Below are 22320 nucleotides of genomic sequence, written 5' to 3'. Positions count from 1 at the left end.
ATGTACAGTATAAAAATCCTTTTATATACAATAGCAGAATTGATCCTCATTTAAATTTGATAATTTAGCTTTGTTATTTAAAACCCTTCAGTGGCATTCTGTTGCACCCTGTATAAAATTTATTCTCCTGACCATAGTCAGTAAGGTGTACATGATCTGGAACCTATGTATTTGTCAAAACTTAGCTACTATAAAAAAAATTTTTTTCTTCTTCAGTTTTTGAATATATGCCAACCTCTTCCATGCCTTAGAAGTTTTGCACTTGCTTCTCTTTCTGTTTGGAAGAGTCCCCAACCTCCAAGCTTATTTTTTGCCTGTTTAGCTTATTTGCATATTTTATGTCTCAACTTAGTTTCTTAGACCTATTTAAAGTAGATTATTTCCTTGCATCTGTCTTCCACCCCATTGTCCTTTTCAGCCATTTGTTTTTTTTCCTTCATGGCATTTCTTGCAATTATTTTGTTTCTCTGTTTAATGTTTTTGTTGTGTTTGCTTTGCATTTGTTTGTTTGTTTGGGATCTCCATGAAGCAGAGACCATGTCTAACTTGTTCAACTTTGTGTTTCAGTGCTAGCCAGGTGTCTGGCTCATAGACTTATTCAATAAATAGCTTTAGATTGGATTGACTGACTATATTAATGAACAAATGAGCAAACAAAATGTTTACTTTATATGCCAGTGTAGCAGCCCTGGACATTACACCTAACTTAGATTTTAATTCAGTCTTGTTATTTTGATACTCCTTCCTTAATCAGCCATCGCATATTGCTAATTGTAAGATGGTCATACATGATTCTTTATCACCAGAAGAAAATTTCTTCCTTGAATTTCATTTAGTTATTAACATGTAGGCAAATCCTTATATTTCAGAAGGTAACTATAGTCATATAGTTATACTACCTGTCACGGAGATGTGTCAAAGGAAATGTGAAGTAGCAGCTTTAAAGATGTCCCCTACCCCCACCCCTTTTTTCCGTTGAAGCTATTATCCTAAAGGAAGGAAGGGAAAAAAAAGATATCTATGGTGTGAGTTCAGGTTTACTACCGTAAGTGTTTAAGAAAGGCCCCTGTTACCATGACAACAAATGCATGTATTTCAAGTGGAAAATTTTCAGCATAGGGGACTGATAAAATTATAGCATCCCTATTCTCTTAGTATAGAATTGCTCTTTGTCAAGTTAAAAAAAAAATCTGAAATCCCCTATTAAAATTAATTTTTAAATGTTCCTATAATATTGTTTTAAAGTCATTTATTATGACTTAAAATTATACCAAAAGAATATACTTTCATAGATATGTCATGCAGAAAGTTAAGCATTTGATTTGACATTAAAAATTACTTTTCTAATCTGTACTAGATCTTTGCTTAAATGGTAAATAGTTTACTGTATTGGGAGTTTTTGACAATAGAAAATGACCTGCCACTTTATAGATTCCTTTGCCTTAAATGCTATCTAACTCCAGTGGAGGAAAGCTGTTAAGCTTTAAGTGCTCTGTCATATTTGCAGGCTTTTATAGTTGAAGAGAACAGCAGTGAGCAATGATGATGGGAAACGATGGAAGGTAGACTTAAAACACCATAAAACACAGACGATTGTGTGTAATGCCTTGAATTGAATCCTTTTTGAATGAAATGATCAGCCATATGTGCCACCCTTATGGACCCTGTAAGAAGAGGAGAAGAAATGTGCCCTGATGCTAACTGTGCATGAAATTGCAGTGTTAGGAGGTATTGACCAGATGTTTCAATCTCAACAAATAGCTTGTTATGTGACTGAGTGAAAATATCTTTGCTTCTTTGATCACATACACCTTGAAGGAAGAGGTAATTTAATAGAAGCTGTCATAGTTCATCATTGTCAATAAACTTTGACTTGACCTTTGCCTTATGCTTTTGATGTTGCTTCTGATAAGTGTTGATGGGCAGATGTTTACTGCCTTGAGGGATTTTTCTTTTTATAAGGTGTATGCTAGAAATAGTAAAGGAGAAGGATTTTTCTCAATTCTTCTCTTGCTCTTTGGTTATTAGTTGGCATGTTTTTCTCTGGATTTTGTAGAGTTTCTGGGCAAATGCATCTGAGTGACATTTTTACCTCTAAAGACCCACTGTGGGTTTTTCTGTAAAGGTTTCTTACTCTGCTCACCTCTCTGTCCCAGTTTTAATTGGTCCCAGTAAGCTTCTGTGGTGATTTTTTTTTTCTTATTTCATATACCGTACATTCTTCTGTTTTTTCGTAGCTTGAAATGATGGATCTCTTAGAAAATCACCGTAATTTCCTGACTTTCACACTTGAGAACAATGATAGCTAGAGAGATTAAGCTACTTATTCAAGGTCACATGGTTACTCTTTTCGAGGCCAGCTGTATTTCTGAGAACTGATGACACTCTTTCCAGTAAGATTTTCTTTACTTCCCTTTCTTGCCTATATCTAGACTAGTGATTGGGAGTATACCTTCTAAAATCATACAGAGTTGAGCATGCCACTGACATACTTTCCTCATCTGTGAAATTGGAATAGTAAGTATCTGCATTGTGTTTGGTGGTTCAGATTAGCTGAGATAAGGTTGTAGGTAAAGAATTAGCAAATTGAAGTACTCAAAGTAAGTACTCACTAATTTAGCTCTTAATTATGTTTTTGTTTCTAACTCATCTTTGGTTAATTATAGTGTTTTTTAGCTGAACTTTTGGTTTATATTTGGTTTTGTTTTATAACTTTATTTATTTTTGTCTGCATTGGGTCTTCGTTGCTGCGCGCGGGCTTTCTCTAGTTGTGGCTAGCGGGGGCTACTCTTAGTTGTGCGCAGGCTTCTCATTGCGGTGGCTTCTCTAGTTGCGGAGCACGGGCTCTAGGTTCACGGGCTTCAGTAGTTGTGGCTCACGGGCCCTAGAGCGCAGGCTCAGTAGCTGTGGCGCAGGGGCTTAGTTGCTCCGCGGCATGTGGGATCTTCCCGGACCAGGGCTTGAACCCGTGTCCTCTGCATTGGCAGGAGGATTCTTAACCACTGCACCACCAGGGAAGCCCCTTATATTTGGTTTTTAATGCAGTTTTTCTTAAGTTGTCAGGGGGAAGGAAGTATTTAGACTATATGGGGAAAATGAAAATGATTTTAGAAATTATTTTTGAATTATGGTAGTTATACAGGTAAATAAAATGTCCTTTAAACTAGAGCAGCCGTTGCTACCATCTCCTTTACTTTGAAGTTTCTTGAGGATTGTAGGGAAGGAAAAATTTTCCTTGACCCTCTTAGGGTCCTGGCTGGGTCTGAAAATTAAACTGATAAAAAATACAAATTTATTTAGTATAAGTTTTATGTGACATGGGAGCCTTCATAAGGAAATGAAGACCCAAAGAAACAGTTTGACCTGAGTAGCTAGGTTCGATGAGGAAAGGGAAATCTTACAGAAATATGACATAGGTCAGAGAGTATGAAGCAAGTGTTAACTGGGGAAAACTTAGCAAGGTCTTTTTGTTAGGATTCTTCTGTGCATCCCTTTGTCTTTGGAGATAAGTGTGCTCTTTTCCTGCAGATACTGTGAAGGCACCTCTCATGTGAGGGTTTTATGACCTATATCAGGAGAGAAGGAGAGTGATGGTCAGAGGGACCTTTCTACTTATGCCATTTTCTCAGATTCCTTTAGCCAGTATGCCATAATTTGGAGTAGTGTGTCCTACACCCCCTCAGCATTTTGCCATATATATTTACAACATCATTTCACTATGTAAGGGAATTTAACAATTTCAATTAATGTCGTGGAAATGCTATATTAAATTCTGTTTCTACAGACACTTTCTGGCGGGGTTTTTTTTTAAAATTACAGATCTCATTTCTCCTTATGAGATATCTTTATTCCAACCTAAAAGAGAGACTTCATTGTGCATAGCAAGAAACTTAAAGAAAAGATAGGCATGATTTTTAAAATCTTGGGAGAATTAGAAATAGAATATATATTATCCATTGGGTAGAAATCTTGTTGCTTAAAGGCTTCTGTTGAAAGGCAGATTGAATAAAAATCTGAAGCCTGTTGTGGCACCATATTCAGGTGCTGGGTCATTTTTTATCACCTAATTTTGGATACTTTTGGAAATAAATCTAGGCTACTTATTTTTTAGTTTTATTTTTTTATTTTTTTTTGCGGTACGCAGGCCTCTCACTGCTGTGGCCTCTCCCGTTGCGGAGCACAGGCTCCGGACGCGCAGGCTTAGCGGCCGTGGCTCACGGGCCCAGCCGCTCCGCGGCATGTGGGATCCTCCTGTACCGGGGCACGAACCCGTGTCCGCTGCATCGGCAGGCGGAATCTCAACCACTGCGCCACCACGGAAGCCCTAGGCTACTTATTTTTGATAGCCAAAGAAATTGAGTAACAATTTCAGGTAATATAAGTTGTTTAAAAAATATAACATACAGTATTTTCTAATTTAGATAAATAGCTTTGGATCAGTGGTTTTCTTGGTTAATTTGGTACACTCCTATTAGAAAGAAAAAGGTGTCCACCCTAGCTATAGCTGTATTCTCCCTATACCATTCCTCCTCCCCCCTCCTTCTTCTCTCGTGTGAGTGGCCTAATTCCTTTTAGGAATCTGATCAAATTCGTGAATCCTCTTCTCTGAAAAATACATAAAAATTTCCTTACATTTCAGGGGGTTAATGGATTCCCTGCTTCCTCTCACATATACCTTGCCCTGATTGGGGCCCACAGACCTTGTACAGGCTACAAATCTCCTTAGAAAATAAAATTCAAACTCCTTCCTAGTATTCTAAATATTTAACAATTTGTCTTAGAAATAATAGTGTTATTGCTACTCATATAATAATTACAATAGTAGTAATTATAAGAATAGTTAAAATTTATTCTGTGCCAACCTTATGCCAGGTCTTCTGCTGAACCTTTAACCTGGACTAATGGTTATATTATTAATGATATCTCCATGTGGACTGTATCCAGTTTGCATTTATCGTGTGCTTTAGAAAATATCATGTCTTTAGAATACAAATTGAAAGAAGAGATTATAAGCACTTTGATTCTAACACCTTATTTATGTTCACTCATTGCATTCATAAGGTATCAAAATCCTTTTTGAAATACTGAATTTATTTTTAGTTCTTTAATTCCAGTACTCTCTTTTTTGCTTCTGAGCCTCTTTGTCATTCTTCTTCCACGGAAAATTAACTATCCCACCCAACACCCACCATGTCCCTTAAGTCCTACAAATTTCAGTTTGGAGACAGGTTCTCATATTTCCCTTAGGAGATCATCTTTGGTCACTCTCCAAAGTCTAATGTACTTGCTACTCCCATGTGCTGCAATAACATTCTCATTCTCTCTCTCTCTGTCTCTCTCGCTCTTGTTACCTATCTATCTATCTAAATAGATAGGGTGTGAAGAGAATCCAGGCTGGGGAACACTCAAGAATGGGGAGAAGAAAACAAGCCTACAAAAGAGATAGAGAAGTGTTTCTTTATCTGTTATTTACTACAATAATGTCCAACAGATGGTAAGTGATCAAAAAATATTTATGGAATGAGTTAAATAACGTTACACTAAAATTTATTTTTATCATATCTCAGTGCCCTGTTATTATCAGCAGCAGCAGCACTCTTTAATAGGCACTACTTTAGGCACTTTGCTTGCATTATCTTATTCAAGACTCACAATAATTCTGCAAGAAATATAATTTCTCTTAGAGTATATAATTTATCATCCCATGACTAGATGAACTTACATATATCTGAGTCTGAAGTTTTTTTTTTTCTAGTAGGCCAAAGTTTCCCCAAATCTCTTCTGAGCAATAGATGTTAACAGGTATTTAACAACAAAAATAACTAAAAAACTATTGCTGGGCTAATAGTAGAATTGTTGGGAATCAATTTTACTAATAGGATGCATGCCAGCAGGTGAAAGTGGAGCAGTTTTGGCAGGAAAGGAGGCTAACGTTACTAGTTACTGAGGGAGAATGGATTCTTAATAATATTTATGAAAATTTTCTGTTTCACCCTGACTCGCTTGGTACCAAAGCTTAGTCGTCATCTGAGAGAATCAATCCTTTAAGCTTTGTGATATATGCTGTTGTCCTAACCAACTACTTCAGTTTTGATTTCCTCATCACCCTTTGCAGTCTGCTTGTTCCTGTTATTTCCCAGTTTTGACATTTAATTTCTTTTAGTTGTGCTTTACAGTTTTCTTGAAATGCCTCATTGGGTTTTCTTGTATAAAATTTCTTAGGCTTATCTTGCAATTATTTTAGTAACTAGGTGTCATTATTTGTTATTCTGTTATGGATTGAATTAAAGTACATAGCATTATTTTAGAAGTGGCTGGTTCTTGAGCATCATTGTCATTTATATTGTCCTAAATATTGCATTTAGGTGACAAAGTGGAAATTCATCTGGAAGGTGAAGTTAATATTAATAGAAATCTTTCCATATGTTGTTAAAGACTCTTGATGTGAAGCTCAAAATGTGAAGCTCATTTTTTCAGCCCCTGTTTAAATTCAGTTGTAAATTTTCTCCTCCTGGTTTCTTACCTTAATGAGGTATCATCTCTTATCACCTAACTTCTTTGCTCAAAAACCCTCCTGTGCACCCTTCTATCTACAGAATGCCACCTAAACTTCTTTAAATGGCATTTAATGATCTGGCATAGATCTTTTCTCCATTAGTCTCTTCCCTCACACATAGTTCTCTGTCATACTCCTAACTGACAAATATTTATTTTCCTTTATTTCTCTTATTATTTTTGTTAACACTATACTTCTTTTATTTCTCAAACTGTGTGCTAAGGCCTCTTCGCTGCAGACCCACTTCGGTTTCTCAGGATATTTTAAATTTTCTAGGGAAACAGTGACATCTATCAGGTACAGCACAAACCACTAACTTTGGATATTTTCATTTTAAAATTAGGTTGCTACATTCCTTTTGGTGATATCATATACTTTGTAAAACTGGGTTTCTGTGACTAATAAAAATAAGCACTGCTCAGAAATTAATGTGAGACAGGAAATGAGGGTGGTGGTGACCAGCCTGATTCCAAGGTTTGAGAATTTTGCAGTGCTAGACAAGTACTAAATTGTTAGGAAATAAATACTTAAGTTGTTTAGAACTAACTACTTAATAAATAGAATTCCTTTTGCCTTAGAGACACCATGATAAAATTCCTAACACAGTAAAGGAGGCATGTGCTCTATGCTTCTACTTTCTTTCCAGTTCATAGCCATTTTAAAAAATTATACCTATCATTCAAAGACTACTCGATAATGTCACCCATCTCTGGAAGCCTTTTCTGATCCCCCCAGCTGCAATTAATCTCCCTCCTGGGTGTTTTCTGATACCATTGTAGCTTTACTGTTGCTGTTAAAATTGAATTCAACTAATTCATTTATTTATTTAAAGTTAACAGTAATGGCTTTCTGGTTCTCTAGTTAGGTGTAGTTACTTACAGTATAATGAGAGCCCTCTCATCCTCTGTGTAAAAGTGAAACAGCTATATTATTAGGTATCATTTACTGAACTAGAGTGCATGTCTTGATAAGTCTGTTTCTAATTCTTAAGCATCCTTACAAGATCACAGGTTATATTATACACATTTTATATTTGAAGAAATTGGAATTTAGCAATGTTGGTTTCTGTCACACTGACATACCTCCTAACCTTTGGCTATTCTAGTTACTTCTCCTTTTACTGTTGATAGAATCAGCTTTTTGATATCCTCAAAAATCCTATTGAGATTTTGACTGGGGTTTGCAATGACTCTATGAATCTATTAGGGGAGAATTGCTGTTTTAAGAATATTAAAATTTTGGGAATTCCCTGGCAGTCCAGCGGTTAGGACTGTGCGCTTTCACTGCTGAGGGCCCAGGTTCAGTCTCTGGTTGGGGAACTGAGATCTTGCAAACCGCGTAGGACGGCCCCCCAGAAAAAACCAAAAAAAAAGAATGTTGAGTTTTCCAGTTCGTGCACATAGGCTCTCCATTTATATAGGTGGGTTTTCTTTTCCCCCGCAGCAAACGTATATAGTGTTCTGTGCATAGGTCTTGCGCGTGTTTTCTTAAATTTTTCCCAATATGTTTTATTTTTTGATGTTATTGTAGATGACACTGTTTTCTTAATTTTAATTTTCAGCTGTTCCTTGGTAGTATATAAAATCACATTATATTTTTTTCTTGAATCCTGAGACCTTGATAAACTGACTCTTTAATCCTGGAGCATTTATATAAGCTCCTTTGTGATCTCTTATATTCCTTAAGTATGCACAGATCGGTCCCCAGCAAAAGCCTTAAGAGTTACTCTATATGGATTTCAGCTCATTCCTCTCTGAAACTCTTTTTTGCCATTTCAAGTTTCCTGACTCCTTGAACACTTATCTCTCTCTGCTTAATTCAGTGAGAATGCCAGGCTCTGTTTGGCTTCTTCCTCCCTGCACCACAGTCTGGAAATGGCCTCCTGGCAGAGAGTCTGCATGATGTCAGGGCTCACCTTCTGTCTTCTCTATCAGAGATTACAGTCCAGTTCTGCCTGTTGGCCAATGTCTGAAAATTCTTTAGTTGTTCCCTTTTGCTTTTCTTTTTAGTTATTCAGAACACAGGGATAGTTCTGGACCCTGCTACTCCCTCAGGGCTAGACTGGAAGTTAAAGATAGGTGTTTAAGGATGTTCTTCTGTCCTTATATAAACAAAGAAAAGTTGGGCAGTTTGTTTTACCCAAAAAAAGGCAGCATATTCAGGTTATGAACAAAGTTAAATCTCTTTTCTAGAGAATCTGACAATGTAATGATTTTGATTTCATATTAGGGACACGGTCATTTTCATCATTTTATTCTCTAGTATACATGTATTAAATGTTTACTGATTGCATGTCAGAAGGGTAGGAAACAGATTGGTCAAGTGTTGGTCACATTGTGTTTGAGACAAAGTTAGTGGTGTACTAAAGCTTTAACAGAATTTAAATTAGTTATACCTTCTTAGGTAGGTTTATTCCTAGGTATTTTATTCTTTTTGTTGCAGTGGTGAATGGGATTGTTCCCTTAATTTCTCTTTCTGATCTTTCCTTGTTAGTGTACAGGAATGCAAGAGATTTCTGTGCATTAATTTTGTATCCTGTAACTTTACCAAGTTCATTGATTAGCTCTAGTAGTTTTCTGGTGGCATCTTTAGGAATATCTCTGTATAGTATCATGTCATCTGCAAACAGTGACAGTTTTACTTCTTCTTTTCCAATTTGTATTCCTCTATTTCTTTTTCTTCTCTGATTGCGTATACTCAGAAAGCTGTAAGACACTGATGAAAGAAATCAAAGTTAACACAAACAGATGGAGAGATACACTATGTTCTTGGATTGGAAAAATCAATATTGTGACAATGACTATACTACCCAAAGCAATCTACAGATTCAACACAATCCCTATCAAATTAACCAATGACATTTTTTACAGAACTAGAACAATAAACCTTAAAATTTGTATAGAGACACAAAAGACTCCGAGTAGCCAAAGCAATCTTGAGGGAAAAAAATGGAGCTGGAGGAATCAGACTCCCTGACTTCAGACTGTACTACAAAGTTACAGTAAACAAGATAGTATGGTAATGGCACAAAAACAGAAGTATAGTTCACTGGAACAGGATAGAAAGCCCATAGATAAACCCACGCACCTATGATCAACTAATCTATAACAAAGGAGGCAAGGATATACAATGGAGAAAAGCCAGTCTCTTCAATAAGTGGTGCTGGGAAAACTGGACAGCTACATGTAAAAGAATGAAATTAGAACACTCCCTAACACCATACACAAAAATAAACTCAAAATGGATTAAAGACCTAAATGTAAGACCAGACACTATAAAACTCTTCAAGGAAAACATAGGAAGACCACTCTTTGACATAAATCACAGCAAGATCCTTTTTGACCCACCTCCTAGAGAAATGGAAAAAAAAATAAATGGGACCTAATGAAACTTAAAAGCTTTTGCACAGCAAAGGAAACTATAAACAAGACAAGAAGACAACCCTCAGAATAGGAGAAAATATTTGCAAATGAGTCAATGGACAAAGGTTTAATATCCAAAATACATAAACAGCTCATGCAGCTCAGTATTAAAAAAAACAACCCAATCCAAAAATGGGCAAAAGACCTAAATAGACATTTCTCCAAAGAAGACATACAGATGGCCAAGAGGCACATGAAAGCTGCTCAACATTACTTAGAGAAATGCAAATCAAAACTACATGAGGGGGCTTCCCTGGTGGCACACTGCTTGAGAGTCCACCTGCTGATGCAGGGGACACGGATTCGTGCACCGGTCCGGGAAGATCCCACACGCCGCGAAGCAGCTGGGCCTGTGAGCCATGGCCGCTGAGCCTGCGCATCCGGGGCCTGTGCTCCGCAACGGGAGAGACCACAACAGTGAGAGGCCCGCATACCGCAAAACAAACAAACAAAAAAACAACAAAAAAAAACTACATGAGGTATCACCTCACACTGATCAGAATGGGCATCATCAGAAAATCTACAAACAACAAATGCTGGAGAGGGTGTGGAGAAAAGGGAACCCTGTTATGAAGTAAGAGAGTGGCATGGACATATATACACTACCAAATGTAAAATAGCTAGCTAGTGGGAAGCAGCCACATAGCACAGGGAGATCAGCTCGGTGCTTTGTGACCACCTAGAGGGGTGGGATAGGGAGGGTGTGAGGGAGATGCAAGAGGGAGGAGATATGGGGATATATGTATATGTATAGCTGATTCACTTTGTGAAAAAGCAGAAACTAACACAACATTGTAAAGCAATTATACTCCAATAAAGATTTTTTTTAAAAAAAGGGAACCCTCTTGCACTATTGGTGGGAATATGAATTGATACAGCCCCTATGGAGGACAGTATGGAGGTTTCTTAAAAAACTAAAAATAGAATTACCATATGACCCTACTATGGGCATATGGTAATTCACCTGGGCATATACCCAGAGAAAGCCATAATTCAAAAAGACATGCTCCCCAGTGTTCATGGTAGCACTCTTTATAATAGCCAAGTCACAGAAGCAACCTAAATGCCCATCAACAGACAAATGGATAAAGAAGATGTGGTATGTATATGCAATGGCATATTACTCAGCCCTAAAAAAGAATGAAATTGGGTCATTTGTAGAGACGTGGATGGATCTCTAGACTGTAATACAGGGTGAAGTAAGTCAGAAAGAGAAAAACAAATGTTGTATATTAACGCATATATGTGGAACCTAGAAAGATGGTACAGGTGAGCTGGTTTGCAGGGCAGAAGTACTGACACAGATGTAGAGAACAAAGGTATGGACCCCAAGAGGGGAAAGTGGCGGGGGGGGGGGATGAATTGGGCGATTGGATTGATATATATACACTAATATGTATAAAATAGATAACTAATAAGAACCTGTTGTATAAAAAATAATAAAATAAAATTTAAAAAAATTAAAAAACAAATTATTTATAAACTTTTTAAAAATTTGTATTTTTAATCTTTCTCAACTTTCTTGATTATAACATCTTGATTTATTCAGCTAGATTACTGAGTACTTTGAACAGTGAACATTGCTTCTATTTCTTTTGTGTGTCTGCTTTGGCTTACTAAACTTTCATTTTAGATTGACTAACTTTTGAGTGGAAATCACTGATCAAGAGTAAAGGTGTCATTTTGTTAGTATGCTGATAATCAGATATTTCCAGAATGTTAGCCAGTTTCCTGTGATGAAATACTCAATAGTGGAATTATAACAACCTGCTGAATAGTTCTATTATTTGTCCATTTTTTTGTTTTGCAGGTTCAAGTAGTAGCGATTTGTAAAGGAAACATTTCAATTCATTTAAATCCTGCTTATGGAAGGGTTGGAAGTCATATTTAAGCCCGATAGTGAGTTGATATAGCCCTTTTTTTCACACTAGTTTGAATATGTGAACTTTGATTATAGTTAGGCTGAGTTACATTATAATAACTTCACTTTCACTGATGTTTCCTTTTATTTTGATGGCATTTTAAGTTATTTAAAAAATCATAGTAAAATTTGCTGTTGACTTTGCCTTTTTTTATTTTACTACCTAAAACAGACATGGTTCATAATTTAACCATGCTTCTACATGAATAAAAGTAAATTATAGAACAACATACAGGTATTTTCTGCTGTTAAATGTATTATTTACCTAAGCATGGTTTAAAGGATTTAAAATCTATTAGGTATGGATATTGATGCATTTTAAGATATTAACTGCTTCATGTGATGGACTTATTTTAAAAAATTGATTGATAATATTAAAGACTGAATAAGCTAATTTTAAATTATTGTTATTTTTAAATGGAATGTTTGATTTCATTACAATATCTTTAACCCATCTTTTAATTTTGAAAATTTTCTAACTTACTTAGAAGTATAAAAAATAGTTAAAGGAACTTCTGTATACCTGTCATAGATGTACCAATTTTCATTTTATTTTTTTTTTTATTTTTTAACATCTTTATTGTAGTATAATTGCTTTACAATGGTGTGTTAGTTTCTGCTTTATAACAAAGTGAATCAGCTATACATATCATATATCCCCATATATCCTCCCTCTTGCGTCTCCCTCCCATCCTCCCTATCCCACCCCTCTAGGTGGTCACAAAGCACTGAGCTGATCTCCCGGTGCTATGCAGCTGCTTCCCACTAGCTATCTATTTTACATTTGGTAGTATACATATGTCCATGCCACTGTCACTTCATCCCAGCTTACACTTCCCCCTCCCCGTGTCCTCAAGTCCGTTCTCTACGTCTGCGTTTTTATTCCTGTCCTGCCCCTGGGTTCTTCAGAACCTTTTTTTGTTGTTGTTTAAAGATTCCATATATATGTGTTAGCATACGGTATTTGTTTTTCTCTTTCTGACTTACTTCACTCTGTATGACAGACTCTAGGTCCATCCACCTTACTACAAATAACTCAATTTCGTTTCTTTTTATGGTTGAATAATATTCCATTGTATATATGTGCCACATCTTCTTTATCCATTCGTCCGATGATGGACACTTAGGTTGCTTCCATGTCCTGGCTATTGTAAATAGAGCTGCAGTGGACATAGTGGTACATGACTCTTTTTGAATTACGATTTTCTCATGGTATATGCCCAGTAGTGGGATTGCTGGGTCGTATGGTAGTTCTACTTTTAGTTTTTTAAGGAACCTCCATACTGTTCTCCATAGTGGCTGAATCAGTTTACATTCCCACCAACAGTGCAAGAGGGTTCCCTTTTCTCCACACCCTCTCCAGCATTTATTGTTTTTAGATTTTTTGATGATGGCCATTCTGACTGGTGTGAGGTGATACCTCATTGTAGTTTTGATTTGCATTTCTCTGATGGTTAGTGATGTTGAGCATCCTTTCATGTGTTTGTTGGCAATCTGTATATCTTCTTTGGAGAAATGTCTATTTGTGTCTTCTGCCCATTTATGGATTGGGTGGTTTGTTTTTTTGATATTGAGCTGCATGAGCTGCTTGTAAATTTTGGAGATTAATCCTTTGTCAGTTGCTTCATTTGCAAATGTTTTCTCCCATTCCGAGGGTTGTCTTTTCATCTTGTTTATGGTTTCCTTTGCTGTGCAAAAGCTTTTAAGTTTCATTAGGTCCCGTTTGTTTATTTTTGTTTTTATTTCCATTTCTCTAGGAGGTGGGTCAAAAAGGATCTTGCTGTGATTTATGTCATAGAGTGTTCTGCCTATGTTTTCTCTAAGAGTTTTACAGTGTCTGGCCTTACATTCAGGTCTTTAATCCATTTTGAGTTTATTTTTGTGTATGGTGTTAGGGAGTGTTCTAATTTCATTCTTTTACATATAGCTGTCCCGTTTTCCCAGCACCACTTTGAAGAGGCTGTCTTTTCTCCATTTTATACTCTTGCCTCCTTTATCAAAGATAAGGTGACCATATGTGCATGGGTTTATCTCTGGGCCTTCTATCCTGTTCCATTGATCTATATTGCTCTTTTTGTGCCAGTACCATATTGTCTTGATTACTGTATCTTTGTAGTATAGTCTGAAGTCAGGGAGCCTGATTCCTCCAGTTCCGTTTTTCTTTCTCAAGATTGCTTTGGCTGTTCGGGGTCTTTTGTGTTTCTGTACAAATTGTGAAATTTTATGTTCTAGTTCTGTGAAAAATGCCATTGGATCTACCAGTTTTTAGCATTTCAACATTTGCTTTCTCTTTCTTTATGTAAATAAATATGTATATTTTTCCCCTGAACGATTTTGAAGTATTTACCCTCTATTTGAGAAATTTAGAATTTATACAATCCTGTTTACCGATATATTATAGATATTCCAATCTCAGTGATTATTCTAATAGTCTTTTATAGCTGTTTGATTTTATTCTCAGTCCAGCATCTATAATGATTACATGTTGCATTTATTTGTTGTATTTCAAACGGCTTTTCTTGTTCTTTTTTAAATTGTGTTGTATTCCATTGAATGGATTTATCATATTTTATTCAACCAGTCCTCTGTGCATGGACATTTTGTTTCCAACATTTTGCCATTACAAATAATGTCTCAAAGAATACTTCTGTATATGTTGTTTTATATTTGTGGACATGTATCTTCAGAATAAATCCCTAGAAGTAGAATTGGACTACTAGATCATCAGTTACTGTATCTTTATCTTACAGATTTCTCTTTGTTACCTTTTTTTACTTCCTCATCCCTTTAGCACTAAGCATACATGCATTTCTTTTATACTCCAGATATTTGGAAGTAATGTAAGATTTTGATATCTTTTGACTTTGCATATTGAGTATTTTGCTGAAAAGTCTTAGAAAAAAATAGATGCTGTTTACAATAACTAATACAAGTATTAGAAACCTCAGGAATTTGAGCCTAATTATAAAAGATAACATATCAATGAAAAGTATGCATTTTAAAATAAATACAGTGATTAATTTATAGCAAAGAAATTAAAGTTTTATGAGACTAATGAATTAGAATTTTTAATACTGTTTATTTCTGAATAAGTTGTTTGTTTAGTTAGTTGGTTAGTTTTGGCTGCGTTGGGTCTTCATTGCTGTGCAAGGGCTTTCTCTAGTTTCAGCGAGCGAGGGCTACTCTTTGTTGCAGTGCGTGGACTTCTCATTGCGGTGGCTTCTCTTGTTGTGGAGCATGGGCTGTAGGCGCGCGGGCTTCTGTAGTTGTAGAGCACGGGCTCAGTAGTTGTGGCTCGCATCCTGTAGAACACAGGCTTAGTAATGTGGCACTTGGGCTTGGTTGCTCCACAGCATGTGGGATCTTCCCAGACCAGGGCTTGAACCCGTGTACCCTGCATTGGCAGGTGGATTCTTAACCACTGAGCCACTGGAGAAGTCCAATAACTTGTTTTTAAAACAACTTATTAGACGTGAACGTAAGTTTAGCATATATATATGTGTATATATACACACACACATATATATATATGAAGTACAATATTAATGACAGCCACCGCTAATATACATCATCTACTTTGTGCCTGGTACCATAATGCATATACATTAACTTAAATTACCTAATTTAATCCCCAGCAGCTTTATAAGGTGTATTTATAATTTTTTTCCTCATTTACATATGAGGATAATGAGGCCTAGAAATGTTAAGTGACATGGTCTTACTTGCGCAGCTAATTAGTGGCAGAGGCAAGATTTGAACCCACACAGTATTCAATATAGATTCTGGGCTTTTAATGACAATGCTTCACTACTTCTATTGGACTCAGTATTATTTTTCTGTATCAAGCCAGTATTGACCTAAGGTCTGTATGACTTTGAGTTCTTAACCACTGTGTTCTCTTTCTTTCCCTGAAGGAAGTATAATAAGATTTTATGTGGTTGTTATATCAAATTTGTTATCATAAGTGCTGATACAGGATTGAAATTCCATTCCTAACAGCCACAGCTGCTAACAAAGCAACGCTTTTATGCCACCATCCTTGGCAGAATACTGAACTATGTGTACCATTTTTCTGACCCATTAAAATTATTTATGTTTCTCTTTTTCAGTGGATGATTCAGCAGCCACACAAAGCAGCAACATTTTTTGGATGCATCGGGATAGATAAATTTGGGGAGATCCTGAAGAAAAAAGCTGCCGAAGCCCATGTGGATGCTCATTACTATGAACAGAATGAGCAGCCAACAGGAACTTGTGCTGCGTGCATCACTGGTGGCAACAGGTCAGTGTTATTTCAAGGGAAGCACTGTACTAATTGACTGTTTAACCACTGGTAAAATCTGAATTCAAATCTGAGTTTGGAATTTAGACCTCATGTTTGTAATTTATTTTAATGTTTAATAAACTCTTCTTCCTAGTATCATTTTTCCTTAAAAAGTTTTTTTTTACCTTTCTTGAACCTGTTGTTATCTTCATGAAGCGTAATGAAATGAAAATTTTGAGATTATCAAGTCCAGCCTCTACTTTTTATAATTAGGGTCAGAAAAGGAGCGCATTTTATTCAGTGTTTTGTAGCTAGGTTCTTGCCGAACTGAATGTTCTTTTCAACATATCCTGAGATTGGAATATTAAAATACATATATACACATATATATTTTTTAAATATATAAAATATTACATTATATCCAGCCTCATATAAATTAGGTCATCTAAAGCAGTTCTGGCGAACAGTCATCTGCCCATACTAAACAACTTCCGTCATGGGTAATGCACCACTCAAAAAACAATCTTTTACATTTCTATACAACTTCACTTATCAGAAAGTTTTTCTTTGTGTGAACTTGAACTCTGTCTCTCAGAACTTTCCATGCATTGCTTTTTTTGGTGCCTTTTGCAGCTACGTGGAGGTATATCTTCAGTACATTAATGCTTTGCTAACATCATTATTAGCATACTGCTTATCAGCATGGGCTTTTTTCTCCTTTGGCAAGGAAAAAAAATAATTTTCCTAGTTATTATATTGTTAGAATCACCAAAGATGGTCTCTTTTAAAATGGTGACTCACTAGATACTTTACATCCCTTATAGCTAAAAATATTGTCTGTCCTCCACCATTTCCTATCTCCCTTTCTTCCCCTTCTTTCTTATTTGTCTCTTTGTCTTCTTTTCCTTATTTCCTCCCTTATCTCTCCTCCCCTTGCTCCATTCCTCCTTTTTACCTCATATGTTTTTGCTCACTCTTTGACCTCTCAAATGTATGTTAAAGACCTGACACTATTCTGGGCAGTAGTCATTAAATAACTAAAATATAACTTTCAAAAACAATTAGGGTACCAAAGCCATTTTCAAACTTTCCTGTAACTTTATTTTTTGGGTGTAGGAGAAATTTATGATTTTAAGGTTTTAATAAATAAAACCATCAGTTCAAACATTGAGATATACTTATTTAGACCTTTCCCCTTTTCAGTTTTTCTAAAAACCAACTTTAATAGGCAGGTGCAGAGTTTTCCCATTAGTGAGAAATGTGTCAACTTTTGCCTCTGATACCACTCCGGCTACAGTAAAATTGCTAAATTGTTTTTGTATGTTAAGTTGTTATTTTAAAGAACAGGTATGATAATATTAGGTCTTCCATCAACAGCTTAATTTATATACTCATATAATGGTTATGGTGATCAGTATTAATTAGGTGCTATTGGAAGTCAGAAACTGAGGGAAACCCTCGCTGTCTAATTCATTATGCAAATTGTGGAACCTAATAGATTTGGATAGATTGTTTTAAATAGAGCTAGGAACACTAACTTCCAGTGTCCCAAACTCAGGTTAAGGGAATATTCTTCTTAATCCAGGTTCTTATTCTCCACAAACTCTGAACCAGATAGATACACTTGGATAGTAAGAATACCTGTATTTTCTTTTGGAGGAACTATTTAGTTTCCTATCAAGAGTAGTATTTTTTTTTATCAAAATAGAGTTTAGTAGCTCATACCAGAAGTATTTGCTTTTATTTAGTAACCATTTTTTGGTCAACATTTTGCAAGAGTCATGATTACTAAAATATTTTTTATAAATTAATTATCCTTAAATTTGTAATATAGTTATTTTGCATATACATGTATTGATGAATATCACTCTTATTTGCATTAATTTAGTTGAGCATAAACAGAATGTATCCTTCAGCTAGTCTGATGGCATATGAGTGAGTACAAATATGTTTTGGAAGAGAATTGATTTATTTTTTTCAAAAGAGAATCTAACCGTATTACCAAAATCTTAAGTGATGAGATGATGTATTTGTGGGATGTTTTTAACCACAACTGTTAACTAAAAAAAATTTGAAAAATTGGCAAGTTTTTTTTTTTTTTATTTGTGGGTCAGAAGGAGGGGGAAAAATGTTTTTATTTCTTTGTCTGTAACATAAATAATTATTGTATTAAGTTTAATTGTTGGACAATAATAAAAAGCTCTGTGTGGCACTTGGAACAAGATTTTAAATGTAGTATTCTGCTTAGATTTTCAGCTACAAAATGGAACAGTGCAGGGAGTTTTCAACTATGAAAACTAATATTAATTTATTCTAGCCCATAAAATGTAATGGTTTTATGTAATGTAATGTAAAATGTAGTGTATTAATAAAATTAATCCCTCATAGTAAATATGGTCTACATTTATATGTGTGTTTTGTAAAATTAATCCCATACCTCGCTTTTAAAGCATTAGATTAAATATCAGTGGATAATATGTTGATATTTGAAAACTGAAGTTTTTAGTTGCATATATATTTTTTTGTGTGTAACTACATAGTAGCTATTTCTTAACTGCATTTTGAACTATTAAAAATGTAGAAAGTAGATAATTTTATTATTTTAGTATCAAAAGGAAGCTTAAATGCCAGTTTCTCAAAATACCAGATGATATTTAGAGCAAGGATTAATGTCCTTGTTTATCTCAAAGGCAACAGAGAAATCTTGAAAAGTTTTCAGAACAAAAGTAACTTTATGGGCTTCCCTGGTGGCGCAGTGGTTGAGAGTCACCTGCCGAGTCAGGGGACACGGGTTCGTGCCCTGGTCCAGGAGGATCCCACATGCCGCGGAGCGGCTGGGCCCGTGAGCCATGGCTGCTCAGCCTGCGCGTCCGGAGCCTGTGCTCCGCAACAGGAGAGGCCACAACAGTGAGAGGCCCGCGTACCGCAAAAAAAAAAAAAAAAAAAAAAAGTAACTTTATTTACATTTATTAAAATCAGTATACGGCAGTTTGAAGAATTAAGAATAAAATTAAAACAAATTTTACAAAAATGTTTTTAGTTAACTGTATAGTTACATGACAAGTTTGACTATATGTAAAACTTACTTACTTTTTGTTATTGTTGTTTTAGATCCCTTGTAGCTAATCTTGCTGCTGCCAATTGTTATAAAAAGGAAAAACATCTTGATATGGAGAAAAACTGGATATTGGTAGACAAAGCAAGAGTTTATTATATAGCAGTAAGTATTTGCCTAATTCAAATTTCTGGTACATATTTACACTATAAATTATAGTTGTTAGCTGAGGTACATTTAAAAATAATTGTCTCTGATTATCCTGTAAATTCTTTACCCATCTCAAAGCATATGCTAGGTTCACTATTACAAATACAGAACAGAAATATGATCATTCTGTGGTAGCGTGATCTGTATTACTTATCTTCAAATATACCTCTTTTTAGATACATTATACATAGATGTTTTTAAACCAAGTATCAAATTCTGTATTAAATCTTAAGGTCTTTGAAGTAATTCTGGAAATTTGTATTTTTAGGCTACTTGTTGTGAATGATGCCATGCATTGTGTGTGGAAATATTATTAGCAATATAAATATTCACTGCAAACAGTTTGAGCTTATTTGATGAAAAAACTTAATTACTATTTATTCCATAGTAATTATCATGATACCTTTTAAGTTAATATTTTAGAAACATTGATCATGACAAATCTTTTAAATATCAGAATATGGGCAGCATGTAATTTGAATTATTAAGCCTTCTGGCATAAAAAATAATTGGTTAAGAATTCATTTCTAAAATAAGACTGTACTAAAAATTCTCCTGAATTAATCACCCTATGAATACCTTGTTTTTATTTAATATGCGTTAAACGTGGCTCATCACAAATACTAAGTAGATACCTATGAAAAATTAAAAGTACTTCATTTGCATATACGGTTTTGATATAACAGCTGCTGCCATTTACTACCTGAGCTGTGAAACAGCTGGTAAGATGCATAAAAAATTGATTATCCAGTAGGAACATGTTTATTGAAAATATAATTATTTCTTTCAGTCTAGTGTTAATGTCTCCTACAGCATGTTTACGTGCACTGCTGTAGGCTTTACAAGGTTATTGATTCCTCTGTATAGCAAATCCTACCCCTTTATAACTGTCAAGTAAATGCTTACATTGAGAGGATTATATAGAGGAAGGTCATGTTACCAACTATTCAGGTACAGTTTTGTATAAAGTGTAGAGTGATCAGTTTTGTTCAAATTAATAAAATTGAACTACTTCTGAGACTTGTATATTCAGCCAGAAACAAGTATCAAAATGTATTCCAGTTGATATATCTGATTGTAGCTGTTAGCTCTTAGTTTCTGTTTCAGCTGTATCATAAAAGAATGCTCTTTCACATTGACAGGTAAATCTATAGTTTGTTCAGAGTTTGGCTATTTTTAAATAGTTCTGAAAATAGTAGACTCATATTGGATACCTGGGATGCTGTAGATGCTGTATATTGTTGGTGAACATTCAACAAATATTTATTCTGCTAACAACTAAGAACATACTTCTTATTCATCAAAATCTGTGAAATTTCTTCTGAAATGTAAAATTATTTCCACAGACTTTCAGCATTTCTTTTAAATCTTTAATTCCCTTTCAGCTCAGAGCATGCAGTCTAGTCTTAATAAGAAAACTGCAAATTTAGATAGAGTAGATATGTATGTCTTTACTTATTTCAAGAAATCAGGTTGGCTTCTCTACACTTTCAGGTTCTGTAGTGTCAGCACTCATCTTACATCATCATCATAAACTTCAGAGGTTCAACAACTTGAAATTGTGGGAGCTCCTTATACAAAAGGTTCTTGATCTGAAGAAGCAGCTCAATATATCTAACACATTTCCATAAGTAAGATGTCTATCTGCATTACATAAAATAAACTAGATCTACATACTCAACTCTTCTTCTCACTGTTCCATGAATTAATAATGGTCACAAGCGTTAAGAAAATTCAAAACCTTCCTCATTTTCTCTGTCACATAATGCATTGAATCTGCAATTCACAGCAAAAACTTTCCTAATAAAAAGTCGAAATGGAATATGCATATACCAGTATTCTCTTTCGGTTTAAATGAAGTGTTGACATCTTTTTTACCTTCATAGCAGGTGTCCCACTTACAGCATATAAACTCAGTTTTTCCATGTTTAAACTGAATTCTTTGTTAGTAGGTTTTTAGGGATTACTGGTTATGCCAATAGCTAATTACATGTTGAAAACGTAAATCTTAGTTGCTCTTTACCTTTATAATCAGATTGGCATATGTCTGTTTATTCTCTTATATGAAATATTTCTTACACTAGCCCTCTAAGACTATGATATTTAGGAAAGGTTTATGAAAAAGATGAGGAAATTGGAGCCATTAAATTTCTAAACCATATATTTTCTTTTTTAAGCAATATTAATGTGCTGTGAAAAGTGAGAAAATTAGCACTCTAATTTCATCCTGCCTCTTGATATTTGTAGTTATTTTCATTTTATTTTTATATTTTCAGTGTTTAAACATTTGGGCCTTTTTTTTTTACTCCTGCTCTGTCTGCTTTACATACTTGTGTTGCTGTCTGCCATTTCTAAAGTTATGGGATATAGTTGTAACACCTGTTTCAATGCCCTTGTCTGCAAATTCTATCATATGTGTTTTTTTCTGGTTCTTGCCATGGCATTGGGTTGTTTCCTCGTGCACATATGCTAAAGACTTGGGAAAGCCCTGCAGATCCTGAGTTCTCATTTTGTACCTCTTTCTTCAAATGGCTCTCTCCTTTCCAGTATGCTGCCCTTGCACGTGCTAGCTACCTCGGCTTTCCTGAATGGAGACTACTGGACTCTGTTTAGGTTCTCTCTGCCCTGACTGCAATCTGGAAATTCTCTCTAGGAATTAAGTTTGAATAATTGTAGGGATCACCTTATCTTGTCCCTTATTTGATTACTGTCCAATTTCTCAAAATTGATATTTCCTATATTTTGTCCAATTTTATAGTTGTGTAAGTTGTTTAAATCCATTCCTCATTCTTTTCGTCTTGGTTGGAATTAGAAATTTCCTGTTTGGTTTTGTTTTTCCTTTTATTTAGATGACTATTTCTGCCAGATTGCCTGACTTTTTCTTTGAATTTG

At 35.1% G+C, this 22320-nt stretch overlaps 1 protein-coding gene across 4 annotated transcripts in view; it reads left to right on the top strand.

The window, feature by feature from the left end:
- Positions 1–22320, top strand: part of ADK (adenosine kinase) — a 486162-nt gene that overhangs the window by 237249 nt on the left and 226593 nt on the right. For all 4 annotated transcript variants that reach the window (XM_030862678.2, XM_030862682.3, XM_060286438.2 and 1 more), the window contains 2 exons: positions 16009–16181; positions 19275–19383. In XM_030862678.2, coding sequence (XP_030718538.1) covers positions 16009–16181; positions 19275–19383 — 282 coding nt within the window. The remainder of the gene's footprint in view (positions 1–16008; positions 16182–19274; positions 19384–22320) is intronic.

This window comes from Globicephala melas, chromosome 16, assembly GCF_963455315.2.
Source record: "Globicephala melas chromosome 16, mGloMel1.2, whole genome shotgun sequence".
Lineage (NCBI taxonomy): Eukaryota > Metazoa > Chordata > Mammalia > Artiodactyla > Delphinidae > Globicephala > Globicephala melas.
The sequence above is the reverse complement of the archived record's forward strand: the minus strand, read 5'-3'. Positions and strand labels throughout refer to the sequence as shown.